This window comes from Eptatretus burgeri, chromosome 12 (assembly GCF_056783735.1).
Source record: "Eptatretus burgeri isolate ZD-2024b chromosome 12, Ebu_testis_v1, whole genome shotgun sequence".
NCBI lineage: Eukaryota > Metazoa > Chordata > Myxini > Myxiniformes > Myxinidae > Eptatretus > Eptatretus burgeri.
The window spans coordinates 74805140-74828934 of record NC_140972.1 but is presented as its reverse complement, the minus strand read 5'-3'; the positions used below and the strand labels follow the sequence as shown (position 1 = coordinate 74828934).

The 23795-nt window shown below is 43.2% G+C and overlaps 1 protein-coding gene across 1 annotated transcript in view; it reads right to left on the bottom strand.

Moving 5' to 3' along the window:
* QDPR (quinoid dihydropteridine reductase) overlaps positions 1 to 23795 on the bottom strand; it is a 49415-nt gene that overhangs the window by 698 nt on the left and 24922 nt on the right. The window contains exons 5-6 of the mRNA XM_085848549.1: positions 10401 to 10509; positions 9998 to 10081 (exon numbers count right to left, since the gene is read on the bottom strand). Coding sequence (XP_085704675.1) covers positions 9998 to 10081; positions 10401 to 10509 — 193 coding nt within the window. The remainder of the gene's footprint in view (positions 1 to 9997; positions 10082 to 10400; positions 10510 to 23795) is intronic.

Sequence of the window (23795 nt, the reverse complement as noted above, 5' to 3'; positions counted from 1 at the left end):
GAAATGTTTTTATAGGTTAGAGTAGCAATCTGGAACTCACCCTGGGTGCCAGCACGAAATGGCCTACTCTTTGCAAGACACAGTGGGGTCTTTAACATCCACCTCAACATAATGTCCCATCTGATGGATGGCGAACACCTTGATAAAACATCCTGCCTGGGAAGCCCAAAGATGAGAGATACTGTCCAGGTAAGCTCAAAGATGAGTATACCTCTGAGCTAATCTAGCAGCTCTCACCCCTCTCTTTTTTTTCTTTTTAATTTCTATTCCTATTAAATAAGTATTTAACTTTTTTAAAGCATTCTTAAAAAGTCAGATGTATGGGGTTTGGTGCACCAAGTTGCTTCATACCACAATGCGATGAAAAAATAATCAAACGGAAGACCAAGAAGGAACCTGAAAAAGTAAAGCGCAAAGATGGAGTTATCAGGAGGAACCTTGGATATAAAATGCACACATCCAAGTTGGATATAAAAGTTTTCACTCTTCAAATGAAAAATAACCAAACTAATTGTTTTTGCCTTTTGATGATCCCATGACACAGGGCTGGGAGGATGGCCGAGAAGTATGCATACTCACTTCTGAGCTGTCTTGTCTGGATTTGAATCTCAACCCAGCTATAAACTGTCATCCTGGTGTATCGCAGAGAGGGTGATTCACCAGTGTGTGCCATCCCTCGGATGGACGTTAACTTGGACGTCACATCTGCCATCATTTGTTCAATCCATCCATCCATTGGGACCATACTCTGTGCAGAGCGTTGGTGCTGCTTAAGCAGTCTCCTTGGCTATTGGGCACAATCCTGGACGAGTCGCCACTCCGACACAGGATACCAACAAGCTGGCACTCATTTTGCTGACCTCAGAAGGATGACAGGCTGAGTCAACCCCACCTAGTATTAATTCAACAGCTCAGCAGGATTTGAACTCAGGACCCTCAGATTTCAAGCTCACCACTCAAGCCATTAAGCCAACAATCATTTGTTGGCAGACATTAAAGATCTCACAGTGTACTTTGCAAAGAGGAGGCAGGCTATCACCAGCACCCTGGCCAAATTCCAAATACCTGCACTGACCTACAGGGGGCACTGCATTAATAGAACAGCCACCCCCTCCCCCAAACCCACTCCACCTTAGTCATTGATACTGTGGGGGAAAATTTATATGAATGTATTCTAAATTGTAACAAATGGAGTTTTAGAAATGTAACTTTTATGCTACAAGTTGAATTGGCTGTCCTTTCTAGCCAAGAGACTTTTGCCCTAAATGATGATAAATGTCTTCGTCTGGGGCAGTGTGACCTGAGCTGATAACAGCGAACCTTTGCCTCGAAATGTACGAAGTGGCTTCTCATCTTAAGGACACGTCTGCAGTCTGGGTTGATAGCCCCCACCACTCTCTCATGAAAGTATAAAATGCTTTGAAATGTAAAATTGTTTCAGTGCAAGTACCTGAGGAAGTATTAGAATCTCAGTGGCTTGTACTCCTTGGAACTGACCAAGTACCAAGTTAGAATAAAACTCTCTGATGTAATGTGGAAGTGAATTGAATCGTGTTGGTCTAACCGTTAACTAAAAGTAAGAATAAATGAAATAGAACCAAATAATATTGCAATCAATGGGGATTCTTAAGTTCATTGTACGAGGGTGAGAAGTGTATGGTGGATAATTAGAAAATAAATTGTTTCACAAGGAAGGACTTGTGTGGACATCAGTTTTATCAGTGTCAATGGGTTTTATGCAGGATTTTATAACCAAATCGGGCAAACGTTAAACTCTGCCTGAAGTCAAATAGGATTCAATAATCGGCGAGGTAGAATCCTTCAACGATCACAACTGGGTGGGTTAAAAAAAAATCCACAACAGTTGGTGCCGTGACTCGGATTCGAACCGATGTTGGTGCGGTGCTCGTGAACGGAGGTGCTTAATCTGCCGGAGGCAGTGCCTGGAGGAACGACAAGTGCTTGAGCGAAGGTAAGGGAGTGAGCTCTCAGGAGGTAACGCATTTCGAACAAAGAAAGTTTATTGTTAAGAGGAGTCCGATGAAATGAGCATGACGAAGTGACATGCCACAAACCGCACAAAGAACGCGTGAGATATATGTTTGCATTGATACTTACCTGATTGGAGAGATACCCCATCAGTTAGGTAAGGTGGTATTCTCAGGGCAAGGCCTACCCATTGCACTTTCAGGAGAGAAGGGTGACCCCTGCGATTTCCCCAAATGTGGGAAAGTCGACTGTAAATTTTGTTGGATGCAGGAGATGATTGACCGGCTGGGAGCGTGGCTGGTGATTTGCATTGAAATGCATGTGTTGCTGAGAGTAAAAAATGAAACTTGTGCGAGTCCAATATTCACTGCAATGAAACGTGTTCTGTTGGGATTTTGACTATATTTTTAACAACTAAGGAAGAAATATCAGGCAGAGAGTCGAAATAAAACAGCCTGGATGTTCATGGTTTGGTGCTGATAACGCGCGAAAGTCGCAGTTGTGTGTGTAAATTCAATTCAATTGGAATTGGAAGCGATTGTGAGCTCGCTGGAGAATTAAGATTTCTGGACGATGTGATGCATGAATGTCTTGTTAGAAATAATAATATTGCAAACAAATAAAGCGTGAAGAGATGGACATTCATAAAATAAATTAAATAATTTTAAAAACCACTTCGGCAAAACAGTCTGAGGACGAACTTGTGCTGGAATAAGCTGTGGGTCTGTTTGGGGTTGGCATGTTATGCATTCTTGGCTTTGTATTTCCACGCAAAGGTAGCAAGCTGCGACTGTGCAGCTCGCCCCCTCCACTCGATCTGTGGGGGGGGGGGGGGGGGTGACATGTCTCTCCACTGAGTCTGTGTTTGTCTTAAGCTTTAACTGTGAAAATCGATTCATATGCAGATTCAAGAGGATGGGGGGCTATTGTGTCGAATTGTGCATGCCGTTGGCAATGACTTTAAAATGAGATAGAAATGTGATTGGTATTTGTCACGTGATCACACGCGAGTCTATGAGATGCAACGCTCGTTAGTGTGTGTTGAAGCCATGACAGAGTAATGCTAAACTGTGGGTTTTGCCTGTCAGTTTTTCTTTTTCTTCCCACCGGATGTGGAGAGAACTTCCTGTTCCTTGTTCCTTGGTGTTTGTAGTGCACCCTCTCTACAGGAATCTGTTTAAAGTAAAGTCCATTTGGGGAAAAGTGCTCGTTTTACTTAAAAACCATAGGGATTTTGAATAAATTGTGAAATAACAATTGTGAATGTGGGATATAGTCGGAACGTGAAGTCTTGGGAGATGAGCTCTCGCTGGCATTGTGATTTGTAATTACACAACCCAGCAGGTTTAAGTGCTGGGCAAGCTCTGAGGACGTGTCAGAAATGTTTTGAAGATATGATCTGAGTTGTAACCATTGTACTTAAAAGATGTGATTTAAATGTATAAACGTGATTTGGAAAGATTTAAAATTGATTTGATGATGTTTAGCACGTGGGGCGATTCACAGATAATTGATGATTCCCTCGGATGGACGTTGAGATAGGCATATTGTTTTATTCGTCTGCGAATGTTGAGGTTGCCTGAACTTGTGCTGGGAAGGCAATGGCAACCAACCCAGTGTAACCCTTTGATCAATTCAGGCAAGGTAAATTCATGATTTAATTGGATAGATGTTAAAGATTTTATTTTTGATTTATGGATTTTAAAAGGAAATATTTTATTGTTTTGACCAAAAAGTTGTTTAAGAGAGATTGGATGTTTATTAATCTGAAGTTTAACATGCTTTCTCCAAGAATGGGATAAAATTTGGGGAGGGTGTAGCTACATGTGTCGACAGAGTGTTTGAGCTGCAATTTAAATGATATTCGCCTGATGACAGATTTGACAATTTTTGTACAACTGTTTAAAATGATTTATTTGTTTTGATAAAGGAAAATGGATTCGTAATTCGATTCGAGAAGATTCGAGAAGATTCGAGAAGGTCAGAGGAAGTGATAGATGGTTTGTGTATGCGAGTTGGAAAAATGGCAGCATGTTTGCTGTTTTGGTGAGAGAGAAGTGGACAGATGGACAAAGTCAGGGATTTAAAATGTCGATGGAATTTAGTGTTGTTTTAGAGAGATTGGTTAAACATTATTTTTGAGATATTTTACGCTCTGCAGCCAAGGACGCTCTGCAGATTGGCAACTCGATGCCAGGATGGCCGAGCGGAGTGGAACTCTCAAATTGGGGGTTGTGTGGTAACTGTGTTAGTTACTTTCAGACTAAGCTCATTAAAAAAACCCTTGTCAATCTGTTAATTGAAGATAAGGAAAAGTTACTGAGAATTAAATCAAGATTAAAAAAAAAAAATGGCAGTTGCTCTGGAACTATTTGTGAATGAAACTGTAAATTGTTTAGCAGATGTGAATGTTAAAATGGTAACTGTGCAAAATCGAATTGGATTCGGTTCTTGAAGAAATAGATTACTTTCATATTTTTGGGATAAATGATGGAATATTTTTGTGAAAAGAATTATATTGATCGCAAATTGGAACCCTGATAAAGACTGTTTGCTTTTACATGGAAATAGAAAATGAGATGGATGTTTTGAGTGCACATACAACTGAGATTTCTGTATATTTTAGCATGTTGTTTTGGGAAATAACAAGGAAAGGGATGAAAATATTGATATGACATATAATGCAATTTAAATGCTTCTATAAGAACCTTTGTTAGTCTTATTGAAATACATGTGCCCATGACATTTATTGATTGGTGTTTAATTGATGCTTTATTTGTTTCGGAGTGTTGAAAGTAGTCTTTGAAGCAATGTACGATTTCGTTTCGTGAAGCTTGGAAAGAACTTCAACCGAAAGATTGGACGATGGGGAGAACCCAGATTTGGGTGATTGAGCATTCAACACGTGATCATGCCCCTTCCTGAGGAGATAAGATGGAGCAATGTGGGAAAAGAAAGGAAAAAAACCCACTGAGGAGAAGGTTGAGCAAAGTCTTAACGTCGGCGTTGTGTGGTGCCTGCCTGAAGGAATGTTCTCAGCTACACTCTCGATTGCTGCTCTGCAAATACATCATGAACTTGCTGTGGTTGCTTCAATGTACGACAGGCCTGAAGTTCCACACTGCGCTCCTTCAACCCAGTGTCCGGCCCAAGCTTGTACTTGCCCACATCTACCTTCTCAGCTCAAGGAGTGCTTCGATTGTGTTTCCCGTTGGGTGCTGCTCTATCCACACCCTGACCTGTTTATCTTCTGACTTTGGGTAGCATGTTTTCAATGTGTGACACATGCTGATGAACAGGCCATAAATTAAATGGAAACTCACTCATTTTCTGATATGAACACTCGCTGCCATTGTTGATTGAACTTGAGTAATGGAAATCTTTTCTCCTTCAGGAACGGGACATGGTAATCATGTGTAAGAAAAATTATTCAAATTTTCCTGAAAAAAAAAAACAAAAAAAAAACAGGGGAGTGTGGGAGAAAATTTATATTAATGTATTCTAAATTGTAACAGATGGAGTTTTAGAAATATAACTTTTATGCTACAAGTTGAATTGGCTGTCCTTTCTGGCCAAGAGACTTTTACCCTTAATGTTGATAAATGTCTTAGTCTGGAGTGGAGTGACCTTAGCTGATAACAGCGAACCTTTGCCTCGAAATGTACGTAGTGGCTTCTCGTCTAAAGGACACGTCTGCAGTCTGGGTTGATAGCCCCCACCACTCTCCCATGAAAGTATAAAATGCTTTGAAATGTAAAATTGTTTCAGTGCAAGTACCTGAGGAAGTATTAGAATCTCAGTGGCTTGTGCTCCTTGGAACTGACCAAGTACCAAGTCAGAATAAAACTCTGATGTAATGTGGAAGTGAATTGAATCAGGTTGGTCTTACTGTTAACTAAAGTAAGAATAAATGAAATAGAACCAAATAATATTGCAATCAATGGGGATTCTTAAGTTCAATGTCCGAGGGTGAGAAGTGTATGGTGGATAATTAGAAAATAAATTGTTTCACAAGGAAGGACTTGTGTGGACATCGGTTTTATCAGTGTCAGTGGGTTTTATGCAGAATTTTATAACCAAATCGGACAAACGTTAAACTCTGCCTGAAGTCAAATCGGATTCCACAATCGGCCAGTTAGAATCCTTCAACGATCACAACAAGGTGGGTTTAAAAATCCACAATACTCACACTGTACCCAAAAGAAGAACCACACATGACCAAAATTCCACATGCTGGATCAAGGAAACCTTGCTTTTGTTAACATCAAGTAATATTCATCCACAATGAAAACAAACTACCAAATATAATTTGCAGATCTATTCAAATTAAGAGTATGTGTGGCCACAACTATCCTGAACACAGAGGTAAAGAAAAGGGCTGACATGGTGGCACCCAGGATTCATGCAGCTATACCACCTCCTCATCCGATTGCCATTCTAAATCCTATATCCTGCTCTGCTTAAGTCTCATCACTTGTTCTCACAAGCAACCGTCTGTCTTGTGGAGAAGTAGGCAGTGTCAAGGATTTATCCGGTTTCTCCTTGGACTGCTGCAATGTTTCATTTCAAATGAGTTGTACTCGATGTTTAATGTTTACAGAAATGTGCACCTTTCACCGCTGATTAAAACCAAAAGGTGAGTTCTCTTGGAGTACCCCAGATTAAAAACTTTTGCAGCTGCATTCTCAACCATCAAACATCCCTTTATTCTCATTCTGACGACCAAACAACAACAGAAAAAAAAATGTTTAACTGCATAATAAAAAAAACCATTACCGACAGAGCAGGGAAGCCAGTACGAGTCTCAAGTGTAAGTCAGGAATGTCTTATATAATGCAAGTCAACTTCTTCTTTCATGTGCATGTCTTTCTATTCTGACAGATTCTTAATCTCCTAACAATGGTTGGAAGCCTTCAATGCCAGACATGAGCTTAGGGCCGTCTTGACATATCTTGAGCTTTCCATACAATCTGGTATGTTGCCTTGCTCTCCAAACCCTCTGCCTATGACATCCAAGGCCAACTCCACTCTTGGGTCACTGACTTCCTCAACTGCCGTAGCCAACGTGTGGCTCTCAACAGAATCCTTTCTTCTCTCCCTATCAAGGCTGGAGTGGCACAAGGCAGTGCTCCTAATCTTGATCAATGATGTCTCCGACTCTGGAAAATCCCCTTTACCTATTTTCTGATGACTCCATTGCTCTGCTGAGACATCCCTCATCCTTCACAGGCAGACAGCAGCCTCTTCCCTCTCTTCAGATATTGACAAAAATCACAAGCTGGTTCAACACTTGGAATATATAGTTGCGGTTTTGGGAATGCACCCTGAGGACAACATCCATGAACATGCAGGAATTTCCCCAGTTATTTCTTTAGTTTGTGTGTAGGTAGATTCTTACCATGTATCCAGGGGATCGGGGGGAAAATGCGTTGGGAGATCAGACCGTTTCATCACCGGAATGATCTTCCCCTTCTACACCCACTTTCAACCTTCTCAATCCATAATCAAACCGCTTCAACAATCTCAATCCAACAATCCCTCTTTCAATTCATTTGTTTCTTTTAATCCCACAATCCGTCATCCGAAATTCGAACCATCTGTTTATCCGTCTCTCACCATTCCGACCCCGCACTCTTATTATTCACAATCAGCCATCTCTTCATCAGTCCATCCATCCTGCACTCCTCAGTCTCCAAGTCACCACCAACCCCCGTCGAACCCCGTACACGCAAACAATTCTCACATTTCAAAACAATCAATTCTCCGTACTGGTAAAATTAAAAACTGGTAAAAAAAAAACAAAAAAAAAACATCAATTCTCTTCCCGCATGAATGACGATACCATGTCTTTTGTGCAGGTAAGTCTGCTCTTCTGTGCCTTCTGACATTGCTGGCTTGCTTGTAAATACATGCTTAGACTATTGTCTTGCCCATGTAAATAAAGGATTGCTGTTTGTTATTTGAGGAACATCTTTCACACCTGCCTGGGTGTCCTTTCTTTCATTGGGCTGGCATAGCATGCACATAATAGACAGACAGGAAGTTTTTGCCCCACTGATTGGCTCTGCTGATTAGCCAATGCTGCACTCATGTTCTGCTCGGCTGTAATAAGTACTCAGGTGAGCATTGAGGGCGTGGTTCCCTTGTTAAAATCATTAAATCAGTAAAATAAGGTGACATGATTGAGGGCTTAAGAACCATTAGATTTAATTATTTTAATGGACGTCCATAGTTGTTTGACAACCCGTCAGGCTGCGGAGTTATCTGTGGCCAGCGGACTTATGGTTAGATGGCGAGCGGCTGGTCTGGCGACCATCCGTGTCCTTACTCAAACCTGTAACAATGTCTTTTAACCCTGAGAAAGCTCTGTCAATATCCAAAATTACGGTCTGGAAAACCCTCCCATCTACTTTCTTAACAATCCTCTTGAGGAAGTTCAGTCACTCAAACTACTGGGTCTATCAACCATGATCTTTATCAGGCAAACCAAATTTCAAAGTTGGCATCCTCCATCGTACATCCCGTATTGTGGAATAGCGGCTGAAACCCAAATCCTATCCAGGTTCCTCCTGATGACTCCATCTTTGCTCTTCACTTTGGGTTCCTTCTTGGAGTTCCGTTTCATTCTGTCTCACTCAGCAATATTTGGACCCCCTAAATTTCAATCAAGAGGTTAGGATATTTTGGCCATTTTAAACAGTCTGGTATCCTGCTTTGCTTGCCAAGCTCTCCACCATTCATCGATTTCTGACTTCCTCCACTCAAGCAGTCAACATGTTGCTATCAATGGAACCAACTCACCCTCTACCAGTGGAATTCCCCAAACAGCGTGTTGGGCCCAGTCGTATTTCTCATCAATATAAATGATCTCACCAATACTCTGGAAACCTCTCTCTTCCCTTTGGCAGACGACTCCACATTATGTCATACAGTACCCCCACCTCACTGCTAGGCAGACTGCAGCTGCGTCACTCTGCCAATCTGGAATTGATTCGATGTTGGTCTGATAGATGGCACATGTCCTCCTATCCTGGAAAATTCTCACCGTTTCATCTTATCACTCTAGATTCTAGAAGAATCGTCAAACAAACCCACCTATGTATTTCCATGGTCAGCCCCTGAAAAAGGTTCAGTCTCTTGAATTTGCTCAGCTCACCTTGAGTGCTGCTCACCCCAATTGCCTGGTGCCCCAGCATCACACCTATCTCCCTTGGATCCTGTGGAATCTAAAACCCTTAACATTATTGCAATCTCCCATGACAAGGTCGAAGCACAAAGTCTGTTGCTTTCACATTGCAGGCTGGTCGGTTCTCCATCTTTTACCACCCATTCTCCAATGTTGATCCCTCTGCTCTCAGTCCTCCGACCATTCCCAGCAACTCCAGGATGCCTTCATTCTTCCAGTAACCCCCTTCTGGTTAAACTTCAAAACCCAGGCTGACTGCACACTTTAACTTTGTTCCTCACTACTTCCGCCTGTGGAACCGTCTTTCAGAGGCCGTTCTTTCCCATTCTTCCCTCCTAGGTTTCAAGCAGGAAGTGCACCGCCACCTCTGGAAATTCGCAATCCTGACCTTCATCTTGATTACCCGCCATCAACCCTTCCTAACCCAACCATTTCCATTGCTGGTGTGTACAATTGTTGCCCCGCTACCCCAATATCACTTCAACCTTGCTCTTCCATTTCCATTGCTCTTGTAGAAGACGGAATATACTATGATGGCTTTTCCATGAAAAGAGACAAGTCACATATGCCATGTCAGGACGCAAATTAGCAGTAAATAAATAAATATATATATAAATCAAAGGCAGTATCTGATGCATAATTTATTTTAAATAGGTTAAATATGTATAGTGATATTTTTTGGCTGAGCAAAGTGCAAAACAAAGTTATTGCAGCGCTTGCAAACGCATAAATCTCCAGAAGTGAGTGCACCCACTTGTCACACAAATGGTTGAAATATTAACGCAAGGGATGAATCAATGTACACACAAACGAGTCACTCACTCTGCAACAAACTCGAGTGGTGTCCACGAGCCAAAATCGGCATCCGGCATAAACTTCCTGTTCGTTGGTGTATCCAGAGTGACTCTGAGAACAGAATAACAAATTAGTCATGAGTGGCGTTACAGTTGCCACGTAGACTTAATGATCGGAATTCCCAGCAATTTCTGAATTACCAGGCCTGAATCCACGTGGATTATTTAAATAAATAAAAAAATATTTCAACTTCACGCTGGTCAGGAAATGTGATGCATCTCTGAGCATGCTATCCAGTGGATCATCACAAGTTTGGACTGCAATTCCAAGCAATATTGAAGTAGCAATACTAGTCTTAAACAAGGCAGAAGTAATTTCTGACTATTCAGTTCAAGTAAGAGCTGTGACCCTGCACGATAGACAAACTCACGGCAAGACGGCCAACACAGTCACCCCTTCAGGCAGGCCACTCTTCTCAGAGGCCAGGCTGCGAGTAAGCTGATGCACGGCTGCCTTGGCTAGACCGTAACCCAGCATGCCTACGTGCAAAAAGACCACATTCTCCTTCAAATAAATGTGTTTCACACTCGTGTGCACCCTTTCTTCACCTGAATGGCCAAAATAATTATTTTAGCAAATCAACTAATCCCAATCATGCTGCAGCCTGTCCTGGAAAGAAAGGGAAGACCTGGTTAGCCGAGCTGTAAAATGTCAGCAATCAACCTGCAGACTTGCAATTACCAAAGGCAAAGATTAAAGTGAAATGACATCATGTTTTACAATTCATGATAGTCATTATATAATGGGATTTAGTTTACACAAGCTCTTGATGTAATATCCACCCACTCTGGAAGAGGGAGGGGGAGGTGGGGGAATTCCAGCTTGGGGTGGAATATACTTTCCTGAGGCAGTTCTGTTTTCACTCCAAGGTTTCAAGCTCATGGTGTACCATCTCATGTGAACCACCCTCAAAAACCTATGATATTTTGTACCCACCTTAACCCTTACTCATTCGACCCTCTTACTGTGTTTACTCCCCTCTTCTCTTTTTCTGCTCATTCCCTTGCTTTTGCCCACATTTCCCCACTGTCCCACAATCAGTGCATTGCCGTTTTCACCCTCTGTCACGAGCCTAGATGAAGTAAAAAAAACAAAAACAAAATGGGTTTGTTCTTTTTAACACATGTGTACCTCTATGGTTTTAACACGAGTGCTGGATATGCAGGGAGAGTGTACCAGGACAGTGTCAAACCTCAAAAAGGGAACAACAGCTTCGGGGAGTTTGAGCTTTTAATTACGGTTCTCACTGGCATGATGAGCAATGGAAACCACAAATTGAGGCCCAAGACGGTGCTTACGTCAAAGAAAATCCATTTCAACTGTGTGTAAATTAGAAGCTGCAGAATAATTCGCATGTTTAAAAACAATTGAGACTACAGGTGTTGTTACACCACCTTTAAGTTGTGTTTCGACCGACAAGTCGCAAAGAGAGTGCCTACCTCCACAAGAGCAAATAGACGGCACTCGGTAGAGCACATACCTCCCGCAGGTTAAACAGTTTACATTTTGTATTCCACTCATAGGCCAGATCCGCATCCACACCTGAACTAAAATCTAATTGGCTTGTTCTTGTCAACTACCTTACTCATCCACCAAGTTTTGTCACAACTCGTCCACAACCTTTTAAAATATGCCATATATTGTTTTGGCCCGAACTCTCAATTGTAAAGAATTACTATAAAAATTATAGTATCTTGATGTGGATCATCACCAAAATCTAAACAATTGCTCCTTGGCACCCACCAAATTTCGTCCGAATCCGTCCACAACTTTTTGAGATATCGTGCTATATATCGTTTTTGGCCCGATCTCTCAATAGTGAAGAATCACTTTAAAAATTCTAGTATCAAGATCTGGATCATCACCAAAACTGGAATCAATTCGTCCCTGTCATACACCCAACCTGTCCACCAAATTTTGTCCGAAACCATTCGTAACTTTTTGAGATATCCTGCTCACTCACAGAGAGACAGAGACAAATAGACAGGTGAAACATAACCTCCGTCCACCTTCGGTGGCATAGCTAACGACAAGCATGGACTTCATGCCAGTCTCAATTCAAACACCATCTTTGTATTCAGTTTACAACCTCTGTATTCAGCCGCTTACAGCGTGCACAAAATAACCATTAAAGGCAGCATCACACTGTATTTCACAAGGGATAAATTGGTACATATAATAGACTGTAGACCATGCTCAAAATATTTATATCTCTATAATGAATAAACTTCTGCTTAGGAACTTTCAGAGAAAAATATTGCAACAGCAACTCAGGTTCAGCTCAACCGTACTGGATGCTCAGGCTCCTCCTTGATGGAAACATTCTGGGCTACAATCAAGCCTGAGCCACCCTCTCTGAAAATAACAATATCATGTTGGTATATCGTCACTTGACAGGCTTAATGGTTATGGTGGCCAGCTTAAGATCCAAGGGTCTTGAGTTCAAGCCCCTGTCGAGCCATTGAATTAACACCAGAAATGGTGACTCGGCTTGTCATCCTTCCGAGGTAGGCAAAATGAGTACCAGTGTGCTGGTAACAGGGGCAATGCATCAGTGGCACAGCCGCACCCCCCCCCCAAAAAAAAATGATGCAGCCAAGCAGCCACGGGCTGCATTCAAAAAAATAAATGTTACTCGACAATTTTAGAGCAAAGGCAAAATGTATCATCTTGTTGACTCAATTTAGTAATTAGGCATCATATTCTTGCCACGACCAAATTTAAGAGCAAATAAAACGTGACCCATGCCTCAAGAAGAAAAAAACATAAAATAAAATAAAATTTTAACAAGAACGAAATAGTGCGTCTTTCGATGTAATATTGTACAAGACGCCTTGCTCTGCATTTATTTGAATTAAAATGAGATGTGTATCATTAATGGCTTTGAAAAAAAATCTGTTGTCATTCCATAAGCCAGACCTCTGTTCTGTTTCCACTCAATTGTTCAGGCACACAAGCTCCAGCTACTGCAGTTACAAATGACCTTCAAATTGATTGTTTTATAAGTAGATCAGTGTAATAAAGGAAAAAGCACCAGACAGATATATATATATATATATATATATAAATATATATATATATATATATATATACATACATACAAAAGCACAAATACATTAATAATCCACAATACAGTACCATGAGGTGCTTTACATATGGTGGGGGATGGAGGTTAACAGAAACACATCTCAGAGCAAAGGGATGACCAATGGCAAAACAAGAAAGCATTATATTGGAAGGCCATCAAACAGGCCAAAGTATTTATCAATTCTTACTCAGAATGACTGCTCAACCATGAGCTATACCACTTCATGTCAGTGTCCAGTCCAGGTTAATTGAGAAATTGTTTTGTTTCAACAGAGAATAAAATACAATCCGTTTTAATTGCAGTCAATAAAAGATGCTACTTTTCAGTGCGTGAACACGCACGCAAACAACCAAGAGACGTAAAAATCTAGTCAAATTTCTCTTGTACCATTGAACCAAACAAAAAATATACATATTTATAACACTAACACCTCCCGTACCCCTCCCCCAAGCAAACATAATTAAGACTAAATATAATCATAAAAAAACTAAAAAAAAAAAAACTTACCCTGCACATCGACAACCCCCACAATGGGACATCAAGAAAGTATGACCTTCCCGTCAGTGTTCAGCATGAAGGTTTGGAGAGAACACGCCCGGCTACGAACATTTGGCCTTTCACGGGTCCATGTCATCAGGAATTGTTGCAGTACAGACTGAAAGATATCAACTTTATTTGACGAATTGATTAGGAAGTTCTCCAACTGTTTAATTGTGCAGCGGTGCACCCTTTTCTCTCAGGTACCTTTCCAAGTATTTTTGGCTTCTTTAAAAGCTCTTGTCCAGTCGTTCCATGCTGCAATCCTTAGCTGGCAGGCAGGAAGTACGGCCAAGCAATCTCGGGCAGATTACATCATTTTGAAAGTGCCATATTAAAAATTAGCATATTGTTTAATTTGGAGGGGCTGTCATTTGTCGACTCCAATACTCAAGAATGAAACGTATGTAAGAATACAGTATCTACATAGTAACACAATATATTATTGAAAGTATGAGCACAGGGGGAAAAAAAAAAGATGCTCAGTATTATTAAATCACACCAATTTTTTTATGCAATCTCTAATGAAATGACCATCAAATTTGTTCAATCTACGGTAACTAAACACCTTGTACCAAATGTAGATTGATAGCAGAAGAAAGTGAGAAAGTGAGCAAGTGCACATGTAGTGCTGGAATTTGCTGCATTGACCGGCTCTCAGGTGGGATTCTAAGATGCTCCAGGAGTTAAATTTCGGTTTAAATCATGGCTCTGGACTGGCTACTGTAAATTCTCAATGTTGTTACCATTTGAGTTAATTCCGAATAGACAGCAATACAAGAAGACCGTAAATATTGATGCTGGTAGATAGATACAAATGCTCTTGGTTATAATGTCAACACACAATCCTACAGTTTCTCGTTTAAGCAGATTCCTTTCTGGCTTACATTTCGTCACATGGTGAGAGAAAAAAAAACAAAAAACGAGCGTTCACAACAGTGTCAAATTTGTTGCGAAAGTGAGATAAATCAAAATCGAGCATGGCGAGACCATTAACTCACTCGACATGGTATCCATCTACTTGGCTGTGGTCATAACAAAGACAGTGGTTGATGGAAGATGGATGTCGGAGAGTGGGGTATGGGAAATTGACAATGGACATCAAATTCATTTAGGCTCTGTCCGCCTTAAACCCATTTCCTCTTTATTACAGACAGGCATTTGATACAGCAATTCTAAACAATTGCAATGCCCTTCTGCTATTACACAACTGTTGAAGGCAAAACCTTTCTTTTTTGCAGATTGCAAAAGGTTGTGCAAGCAACACAATGAAAACAGTAGGAGAGCTATTTTGTCTTCTGCACCTCGTCACAACCATCTTCCTCTTATGCACGTGTGTACACATGCACACCTGTACTTTCATGTCCCCTTTGGTACCAATGAACATGCAGAGTCTGTCAGATGATCTGTTAAGCTGGGTGTCCTGTCCCATATGTTGGCATTGATTATTGGATGGCAAAGCTCCTATGGTGACTTTTGCAAGAGTAAGTCATTTCGGTTCCATGAGATCCCAGGTTCCAAATTCCTGTCAATTCGGTCTCCAAATTTCCATCTGCCCTGAGATAGATATCAAAGTTAACAAAAAAAGGAAGCATTTCCTTTCATCTGTCCTTACTTCCTTTTCTCCACCTGCACAACCCCACCCCAACCATCTCTGAGCATCCATCTCTTTTGACTATTATTTCAAGGTCAGCCTTTTACTGTCAGCACAACCAGCATTATGTGGAAATGCAAGATTGATAGTGTGATGCAGTCATGATGTGTTAAATGACCTTTTCCTGTGTCAGTAGTTTGCTTTGGGTTGAGTCCCAGCTAAACGGCGCAAAATGTCTTACACCCTGGCACAGGCAACTTGCCAAATCGCCAGACAAATAGAACAAATGTTCACAGTTCTACCTCTATACAAATAATGAGTGCAAACAAAAGTAAAAGGAAATTAGATATTTGAGGTATACTCGCGTAAACATTACTGACACATAATGGGTAAGCAATACGAGAGCAAGCATGGCTGACATATCATGAACAGATGAACCATATGAAACTAGAACAGCACTCAGTTGAGCACATACCTCGGCCATGCCGAACAGTTCACATTTTGTATTTCACCGATAGGGTGAATCGGCATCTGGACCTGAACCAAAATCTAATCTGCTTGTTATCGTCACCGACCCAACACATCCACAACGTTTTTAGATATCATGCTACATATCGTTTTTGGCCATATCTCTCAATGGTGAAAAAAAAAAATCGCTTAAAAATAATTTTAACATTCTCATATCCAGTTCCAGATTTTCACCAAAATCCAATTAATTTGGCCTTGTCTCACACCCAACCTGTCCACCAAGCTTCACCCAAATCTGTCAACAACTTTTTGAGATATTCTGCTCACAAAACAAAGACAGATAGACAAACAAGCACGGGTGAATACATAACCTCCATTCACCTTCAGCGGCAGAGGAATAGCCACATTAAAGAAATAAAGGAATAAATAAATAAACAAACAGGCAATGGATGCGAAGAATGTCCAAACACATGAAACGTCATGCACCAAACCTTGGTGAAATATTTCTACATGGGAAGAACAGAACATCCTATAGCTTTTGAAAGTTTTCTTATTTGAAGCAATTAATATTTAAACTTTGTCGTTAACCCCATCACATCCATGATATAATGCAACCAGAAAACCTTCTCCCCTCTGCCATACTCCCCAAAAAACATCTTAAAATGCTAAATAACTTCACTCGCCACTTAAAGCAAATTTACTCGAGATGACTTGCAAACTCCCTTCTTTGATTCAAGTCCTTTCTAAATTCCCGAGAGGCACTGAAGGCATGTTCAAATGATCAGAGCGACATGCAAGATGAGTCGTTTTTCCAAGCTGAACCGAACCAAACTGAATTACATTTAGTAAACAGAACTACATTGCATCCCTACATTAAATTTTATCAGATAGTCAAAATAAGATCATCCGAGGCTGAAACAGTCAGCCAGATTCATTTTCCTGTGTGTTGTCTGCAACGCTTAATGCAATTTGATATGAAAGAGTCAAATTCAGTTAGCCTTTGCCATCAGAAACAGCCTTGATGGCCGAGTAGAGCACTTTGCTCCAGATTCGGAAACGACAGATGTAAATCCCATGTCCAATAGTACTTGACAATTGCCCATGTACGCCATTGTTTATTAAGGACTGGCACCATAGTTCAGAAATAGCACACTCCACCTTTTAACTGTCTTGTCTGGGTTCATATCCTGACCAGCCTACAAACCATCACGTTGCTTTGCATTGCATCAATGAGCGAGCAGAGTCTGTCAGGTGATCTGTTAGGCTGGATGTCTCATCCCATCTGTCGGCATTGATTTCTGGTCATTAAAGATCCCATGGTGACTTTTTCAAGAGTAGGTCATTGTGTGTTCCAAATTCATACCCTAACCTACAATTACTGTATCTGTGGCACAGCCACACGCTCAGAAATGATGCTACGATTGGCTTGGTGCTATACACCAAAAAAATTTCAGAACATTTAATCTGACAAAAAGAAAAAAAAAAAAAGAAAAAAAAACAGATTCTCTCCACAATTTGTATTTTATAGACATTCAAATTTGATAAAGCTGGCTCAAATAAAATTTGATAAACCGTTAATGTGAAATTCAACATTAAAAAGACGAAGGAAAACAGCGACTGCTGGAGCGACTGAAGTTGGGTGTTGCCAGAAACAACGATTTATCTATATTTTTCTGAAATTGAAATGAAAGTAATTGAGAAGACACTTTCTTCCACATTAAGTGTACTTGTGTGTCATTTTATATATAGTTTGTACATTTTCTGTCAATGTGATTTTGAATTTTAAAAATGCTAATTAAAAAAACAAAAATTTTGATTATTTTTTTCCTTAAAATTGAGATAGCATAAAAACTTGACCTGATTGAGCGAAATTAGATACATTTCTGAATTCAGCATGCAAAAACCATATAAGAACCGTTGAGAAAACCTCGACTTCTGAAAAAAATATTTCAAACGCAGCCAGTGTTATCGAGTGACATAAAAGTATTTATAATAACACACTAACTTGACGATGGATGTGACCTTGCCTCATGTTCTCGCTCCCTCTCTCCCACATCTGCTTCCCCTCCCCCCCTTTCCCTTTAAACTCCCTTTCCGAGAAGCCGTTATGTATTAATCTAATGATTGTACTTTCTTGCATTTCCCAAGATGCGGTTCTTGTAATTATGATAATTAAACTTTGAATGACTTGAAAAATGACTCGAACAAGTTTCAGGTTTAGACTCAACTCTAATGTTACAGGACCTAAATGATGTCGAGTCTTCAGTCCAATAATAATATATAAAAAATTTAAAAAAATTATTTCCATAAAAGAGTAATTACGTCTCTTCCAGTGGAATCGTAGATGGTGAATTACAAACCGAACCTCATGGGCGGTGTACAGAAATGTTTTTTCAATTAATAAATATAAGGTGCAGGGAGGTGGAATTCACTACTCATGATGTGTAACGCGCGCAGAGTAAAACGAGTGTTCATTTATGTCCGGAGGATGTCTAAAAAATAAAGAAGATTGAAGCACACCTGATGCTAGGCCGAGGCTTCAGATTTTGACACGCTCACGAGGTTGTACCGTCAAAATGAAACGTTCCAGAAGTTAAAGAAAATACAGCCACATATGTACACGTCGTGTTATAAAGCGTCACATCTTCCAGTCTCCTTGAATATTTTGAAAAAAAAATATAACCCATCATTTTTGACGGGCTTTTACACTGGTGTGTTACATAAAATACAGAGTGGTACATCTGGTGTTCCCCTTTGCGCACGTGGTTAATGATGCTGCCATCGCAGACTTCCGGTTCTGGGTTTGGAGCGACGGCAGGGTCTCTCAGGGCTCTCTGCTGACATTCTCAAGGCTAAGTTTCCGGTCATTATCTGTCACGTTTTAACTGTTTATTTTCTCACCTACATGTTACTGTGTGTTCCCAGTTCGGTTTTGTTTCAAAAATCGTGCTATTTTGTGAGTTTTCGTTGACCTTGTCTTCCCGAGTTCCTTGAGGCCTACCCATCCTTCCCCTCTCGGTGTACGATCGTGTTTATTTGTATTCTCTCCCCATTACCTTCAATTCTCATTTTCCCCACTTTCCCAATGTCCCCCATCCCTCCCAACAAAACACTGTTTCTTGTCTTAAATCCCTCCCCCCCAAAAAAAACTACCTTTCTCCCTGCAAACCCACGAGTCCTGATCCTTCTTCTTCTTCTTCTTCTTCCTCTTCCTCCTTCTTCTGCCGGCACACCATCTTTATTCTACTTGAGCTGACCCATTCTTGCCATTACCTTCACAATTTCTTCCTACAACCTACCATTCTTGAATCTTACCTATTCTTCAAAAATTAATAATTTTCCTTGTATCCTTTCTATCTATACACCTCCTGTAACCACATGTCTCTCTCCACCCTCTTCCTGATACTTTTCATCGACTGAGCAGCTTCACTCTGCGTTTAGTTCCAAATTCACCACACACCTACATGATTTAACTTCAACCTTCCCTTTTCCAAATGTTATGCAATCCTTATTTAAAATAAATAAATAAATAAATAAATCCACTTTTGACGATACACCTCCCATAGCCACATGCTTCTCCCGTAACCATGTGATCTGTTTCCACCCTCTGCGTTTACCGATCAAAATTCACCATTCACCTCACGATTTTTTCTACAACCTTTCCATTACCTAATCTGATGAAAACTCTCTCCAAAAAAAAAATGATAATCATAATAATAATAAAAATAAAAACGAACTCCCTCTTTCACACATGTGGGACTCATAACTGCATCAGAATGCACTACTCTTCTTCTATTTCAACAGACTGCTCTCAATTCAACCTTTCCTTCATACCTTGCCTAAAAAATGCAACTGTTACAGCGTTTCTTCTCTCCATTCTCTCAATTCGCCTTTATTACATCCATCAAGAAACGTGTTTAATCGCATCTCTGACCTAAAAAAAAAATTAAAACCCAGTTTGCAATGAATGTTCGCATTCCATCAACCATTATTTTTTTCCAACTTCAGTGCCAACTCACCCCTCTCACCCCTCACTCTCAAAGCAACCATCACACTCTTCTCCCTCAAAGCCTCCCTCTCACCTTTCTCCCTACTTACTCTTCTCCCACCATTCATCCCACTCACTCACCCTTATCAAAGTTGCCCCCCCTCTCATCCACAAAGCTGCCTCCTTCCATTGCCCTCTCACCTCCATCTCATCACTCCACCTCCTCAAATCCTCAACTGCCTTCTGCTGCTCTTGCCCCCCTCTCCCCCAGCACCACAGAGCCTTTTCTCCTCCTCATCCAGCTCCCTCCCAAAGATATTATGCAATCCCCCACACTCTTTCAACAACTCTCCTTACCTACCGTCTCCTCCCTTATCCTACCCCCTCCCTCCCCTCCCGTCCCCTGTACCCAAAGCCTCCTCCCCTCTGTACTGTACTGAAATGGGAGATGCTTAGCAGGCAGACACGAGCGGAAGGACAGTCGAGCCGGGCTGTGTTGCACGAGTGCGAGCGCGGGCGTACTGTGCCCGCGGCTCCCCTTTATTCCGTATTAGGTACACTCACGAGCCGGCCGACTCCAGCATTACTACGACGCCTCAGGTGGCGCACACACCTCATATCCCTTGCCGACCCCCACGGCCACTCCTCCCATCATCACGCCCACCATGCATCATCACCATGCCCTTCCCCATAGGCCCGCAGACTCCACCACACTCCTCCCCCCTAAAACTATGATTATTAACTGATTACCATTTGTTAGTAATCCATAAGTAACTGTTACCATTTTAAGAAGCATGTAGAACACGAAGGACTTCGTATAATAATCATGGAAATAAAATGAAAATAGCAAAGTATAATAGCACACCACATCATATAATGTGTCAATGCGAGTGAGTGGAGCAGCAAAGGTCAGGTCTGACCGCGTTACCGATATGAAGCAGCAAAATGAGAAGCACAGCAGCATTACGCAGCAAAAACGCCCCCAGGCGGCCCATGCTGACATGACCCTCGCCAAGGTCGTAACGACCTTTCGAGCCAACCTCCTCCGGCCCCATCAAACGCCTCCGGCCCACTCCCCCCAGGCAGACCCGACGCAGATAAACATCCCGAGGCCGGCAGCCCGCTATCTGGAAGTCGTGGCGCCAGCCTTAGACCTTGGCCGGGGGCACTGAACAGCGCCGCTGGCTGCATGCATTTAATGCGCCAAAACAACTCACGCCCCACAATCAGTTGAGACGCCAACGCCCGTCCCAACGGCCTTGAGCGAACACAGAGTTGCGCTCGCAATCAGAGGTGGGGGTAACGCCGACCAGGGCACCAGTCTTGGTTCCGAGTCGATCTCCGAGACCCACACGGCCGCTAGACGGGAGCAACTCCACTTAAACCACACTGCAATCATAGGCTCGTTATAAATCATTACGAATAATATTCGAAGCATCGCAAATTCATTTTTCCGTACAGCGCGCTTTTTTGATAAAATCCCAGCACATGACAAAGCAATTACCTGCGGCCCGGGACAGTGGACGGCCAACTCAACCTTTTTATTCACCACCACCGCCCCTGAAGCCCCCACATCACATTGATCATAATCCCAACTCCATTGACTGATCCCCGCCAAATCCACTTTCACATGAGAACTGCTGGCATTTATTTCAACAACGTTAAACTGCATCACTAGAGCAAGGAAAAACACATATGCCCTGAACAACAACCCACAACCCACATCACGAGTCCGCTTCTTGGTTGTTGACTTGATGTTGCGACTCGCGACTCCCTTTAACGCCACGGGCCCACCGCCACCTGTTGAAGCTGCCTGAACCACACCGATGCGCATTGCCTCACGAACCCTGCCGAAGCGCGGGAACTCATCGCGAACGAAGCGCGGGAACTCATCGCGAGAGCTGATATGGCTCTCGCCGCTCCTGGAGCGCACATCATCGCCGCAGGCAGCAACGAACGGTGGCTCCCGCTGCATCGACGCGGCCCCCGCCGCCAGAGCCTCGCCCTCGGTACTCGACGAAGGTCTCGAAGAGAGCACTGGCACATCTGGAGGCACGAACCGGAACCCGTTCCAACCCAAAAGGGTCCGGCTCGCCGAGCCCGGCTCCTGCTCCGGCTCGCCGGCATCATCATGCCCCGGCTGCAGGCTGATCTCCAGGTCACTGGGGTCCTGCTGCGGTGCCCCTTCGCTCTCGGTGCGACCGTGCTGCGGTGCCCCTTCGCTCCCGGTGCGACCGTGCTGCGGTGCGCGCCCTCGTCCTGCACCGCTAGGCGCGCGAGCACCCTGCGGCACTTGAGCCATCGCGCGGACTTGCGCGGTCATCGCGTGGCCTTCGGGATTAGTCGCCATGCTCCAGCTGGAGCTACTCATTACATCCTGGCCAGCCATGGCGCGGACATCCGTGAGTGTCTGCTCGACAGATGAAACAGTCGCGACCGCCGAGTCGAATGTGATGTCGGTCAACCGTAGGATGGCTGCTCGCAGACCAGAAATAAAATGATCTCTGAACAATGCCGGACGCTCCTCTGCCGTAAATTTGCACGGCACAGCCGAATGCGATGCGCGGGCAGCACGAGTGGACTCAATTCGACACCCGATCCGTGCCTCGCTCACTTCCCACCCCCCCCCCCCCTGCCACTGATCTTGTCATTTCCGGATCAATTGCAAGCAGGTTTCGACGCGGGACGGAAGGATCGCCTCGCACACCGCCATCTATGACCGCAACAATGGGCGATGACCCTCGGCCCACACACCGTAGACGACCTCGAGAGCCCAGACCGCCGTCCGAGTGATTGCATTGCCACGCTCGCCCACGACCCGCGCCGCAGACCGTGCGCATGGCCGTGCGTGCCTGGCCCATCGGGATGACCCCGAGACCATCTGCTGTGCCCCGACCATCGAGACCTCGGACATTCTCCAGAGCTTGCGCGACGTCCAACGCCGCGTTCGAGCCGAAACGCGTATCCTCGACAAAACGAACAAGAAAATGAACCAAACGAACGAACGTTGCCCACTCGACGTGGCCGAAGTCGATTCCGACGAAGGCGGGCACGCGTACGTTTGCCATGCACCGACTCTTTGCCATGTTCGCGCTGGCGAGACCTTTGGCTCCGTAGCTTGGAACCGCACGGGTCATTTGCCGCCCTTACACACGCCGATTCGAAGATCCTCGTTCGCCAACTGTTCTGTACTGAAATGGGAGATGCTTAGCAGGCAGACACGAGCGGAAGGACAGTCGAGCCGGGCTGTGTTGCACGAGTGCGAGCGCGGGCGTACTGTGCCCGCGGCTCCCCTTTATTCCGTATTCGGTACACTCACGAGCCGGCCGACTCCAGCATTACTACGACGCCTCAGGTGGCGCGCACACCTCATATCCCTTGCCGACCCCCACGGCCACTCCTCCCATCATCACGCCCACCATGCATCATCACCATGCCCTTCCCCATAGGCCCGCAGACTCCACCACACCCTCCCTCTTCATTAACAGCATGGACCTCAAATATCCGGGGCCTTCGCTCAAACATTACAGATCTTTCCATACAGGTTGCCACTGACAAACCAGACATAATCTGCCTCAAAGAAACTTTCCTCCCTCAAGAAATCTCTGACTCCCAAGTAGCTCTCCCTGGTGACTCCCTCCTCCGGTATGACAGACCTGAGCCTCGTCTTTGGTTGTGGAGTTGCTCTCTTCATCAAAGACTCTATTCCTCACTCTCCATGCACTGCCCCCACTCCCATACACACCCAGGAATACGTCTGGCTACGGCTGCCCCTCCACTCCCACCTCATGTTTACTGTACTGTACTGTGTTTATATGTGTACTGTACTGTCCACCAAACAGTGATGACTCCATCTTCACCTCACTTTCCAAAAACATGGACCAACTTCTATCTTCTCATCCAAACTCTCTCTTCCTCATATGTGGTGACTTCAATTGTCATCATGCCAGTTGGCTCGGTGTGGGTACCTCTCTAACCTGTCATGGAACTTCAGCAAAAGCTCTCTGCGACTCAATCAATCAATCAATTTCCCAACCCGGATCTCAACCAAGGGTACTCTATCTCTTCTGGATCTGATTTTGACAAATTT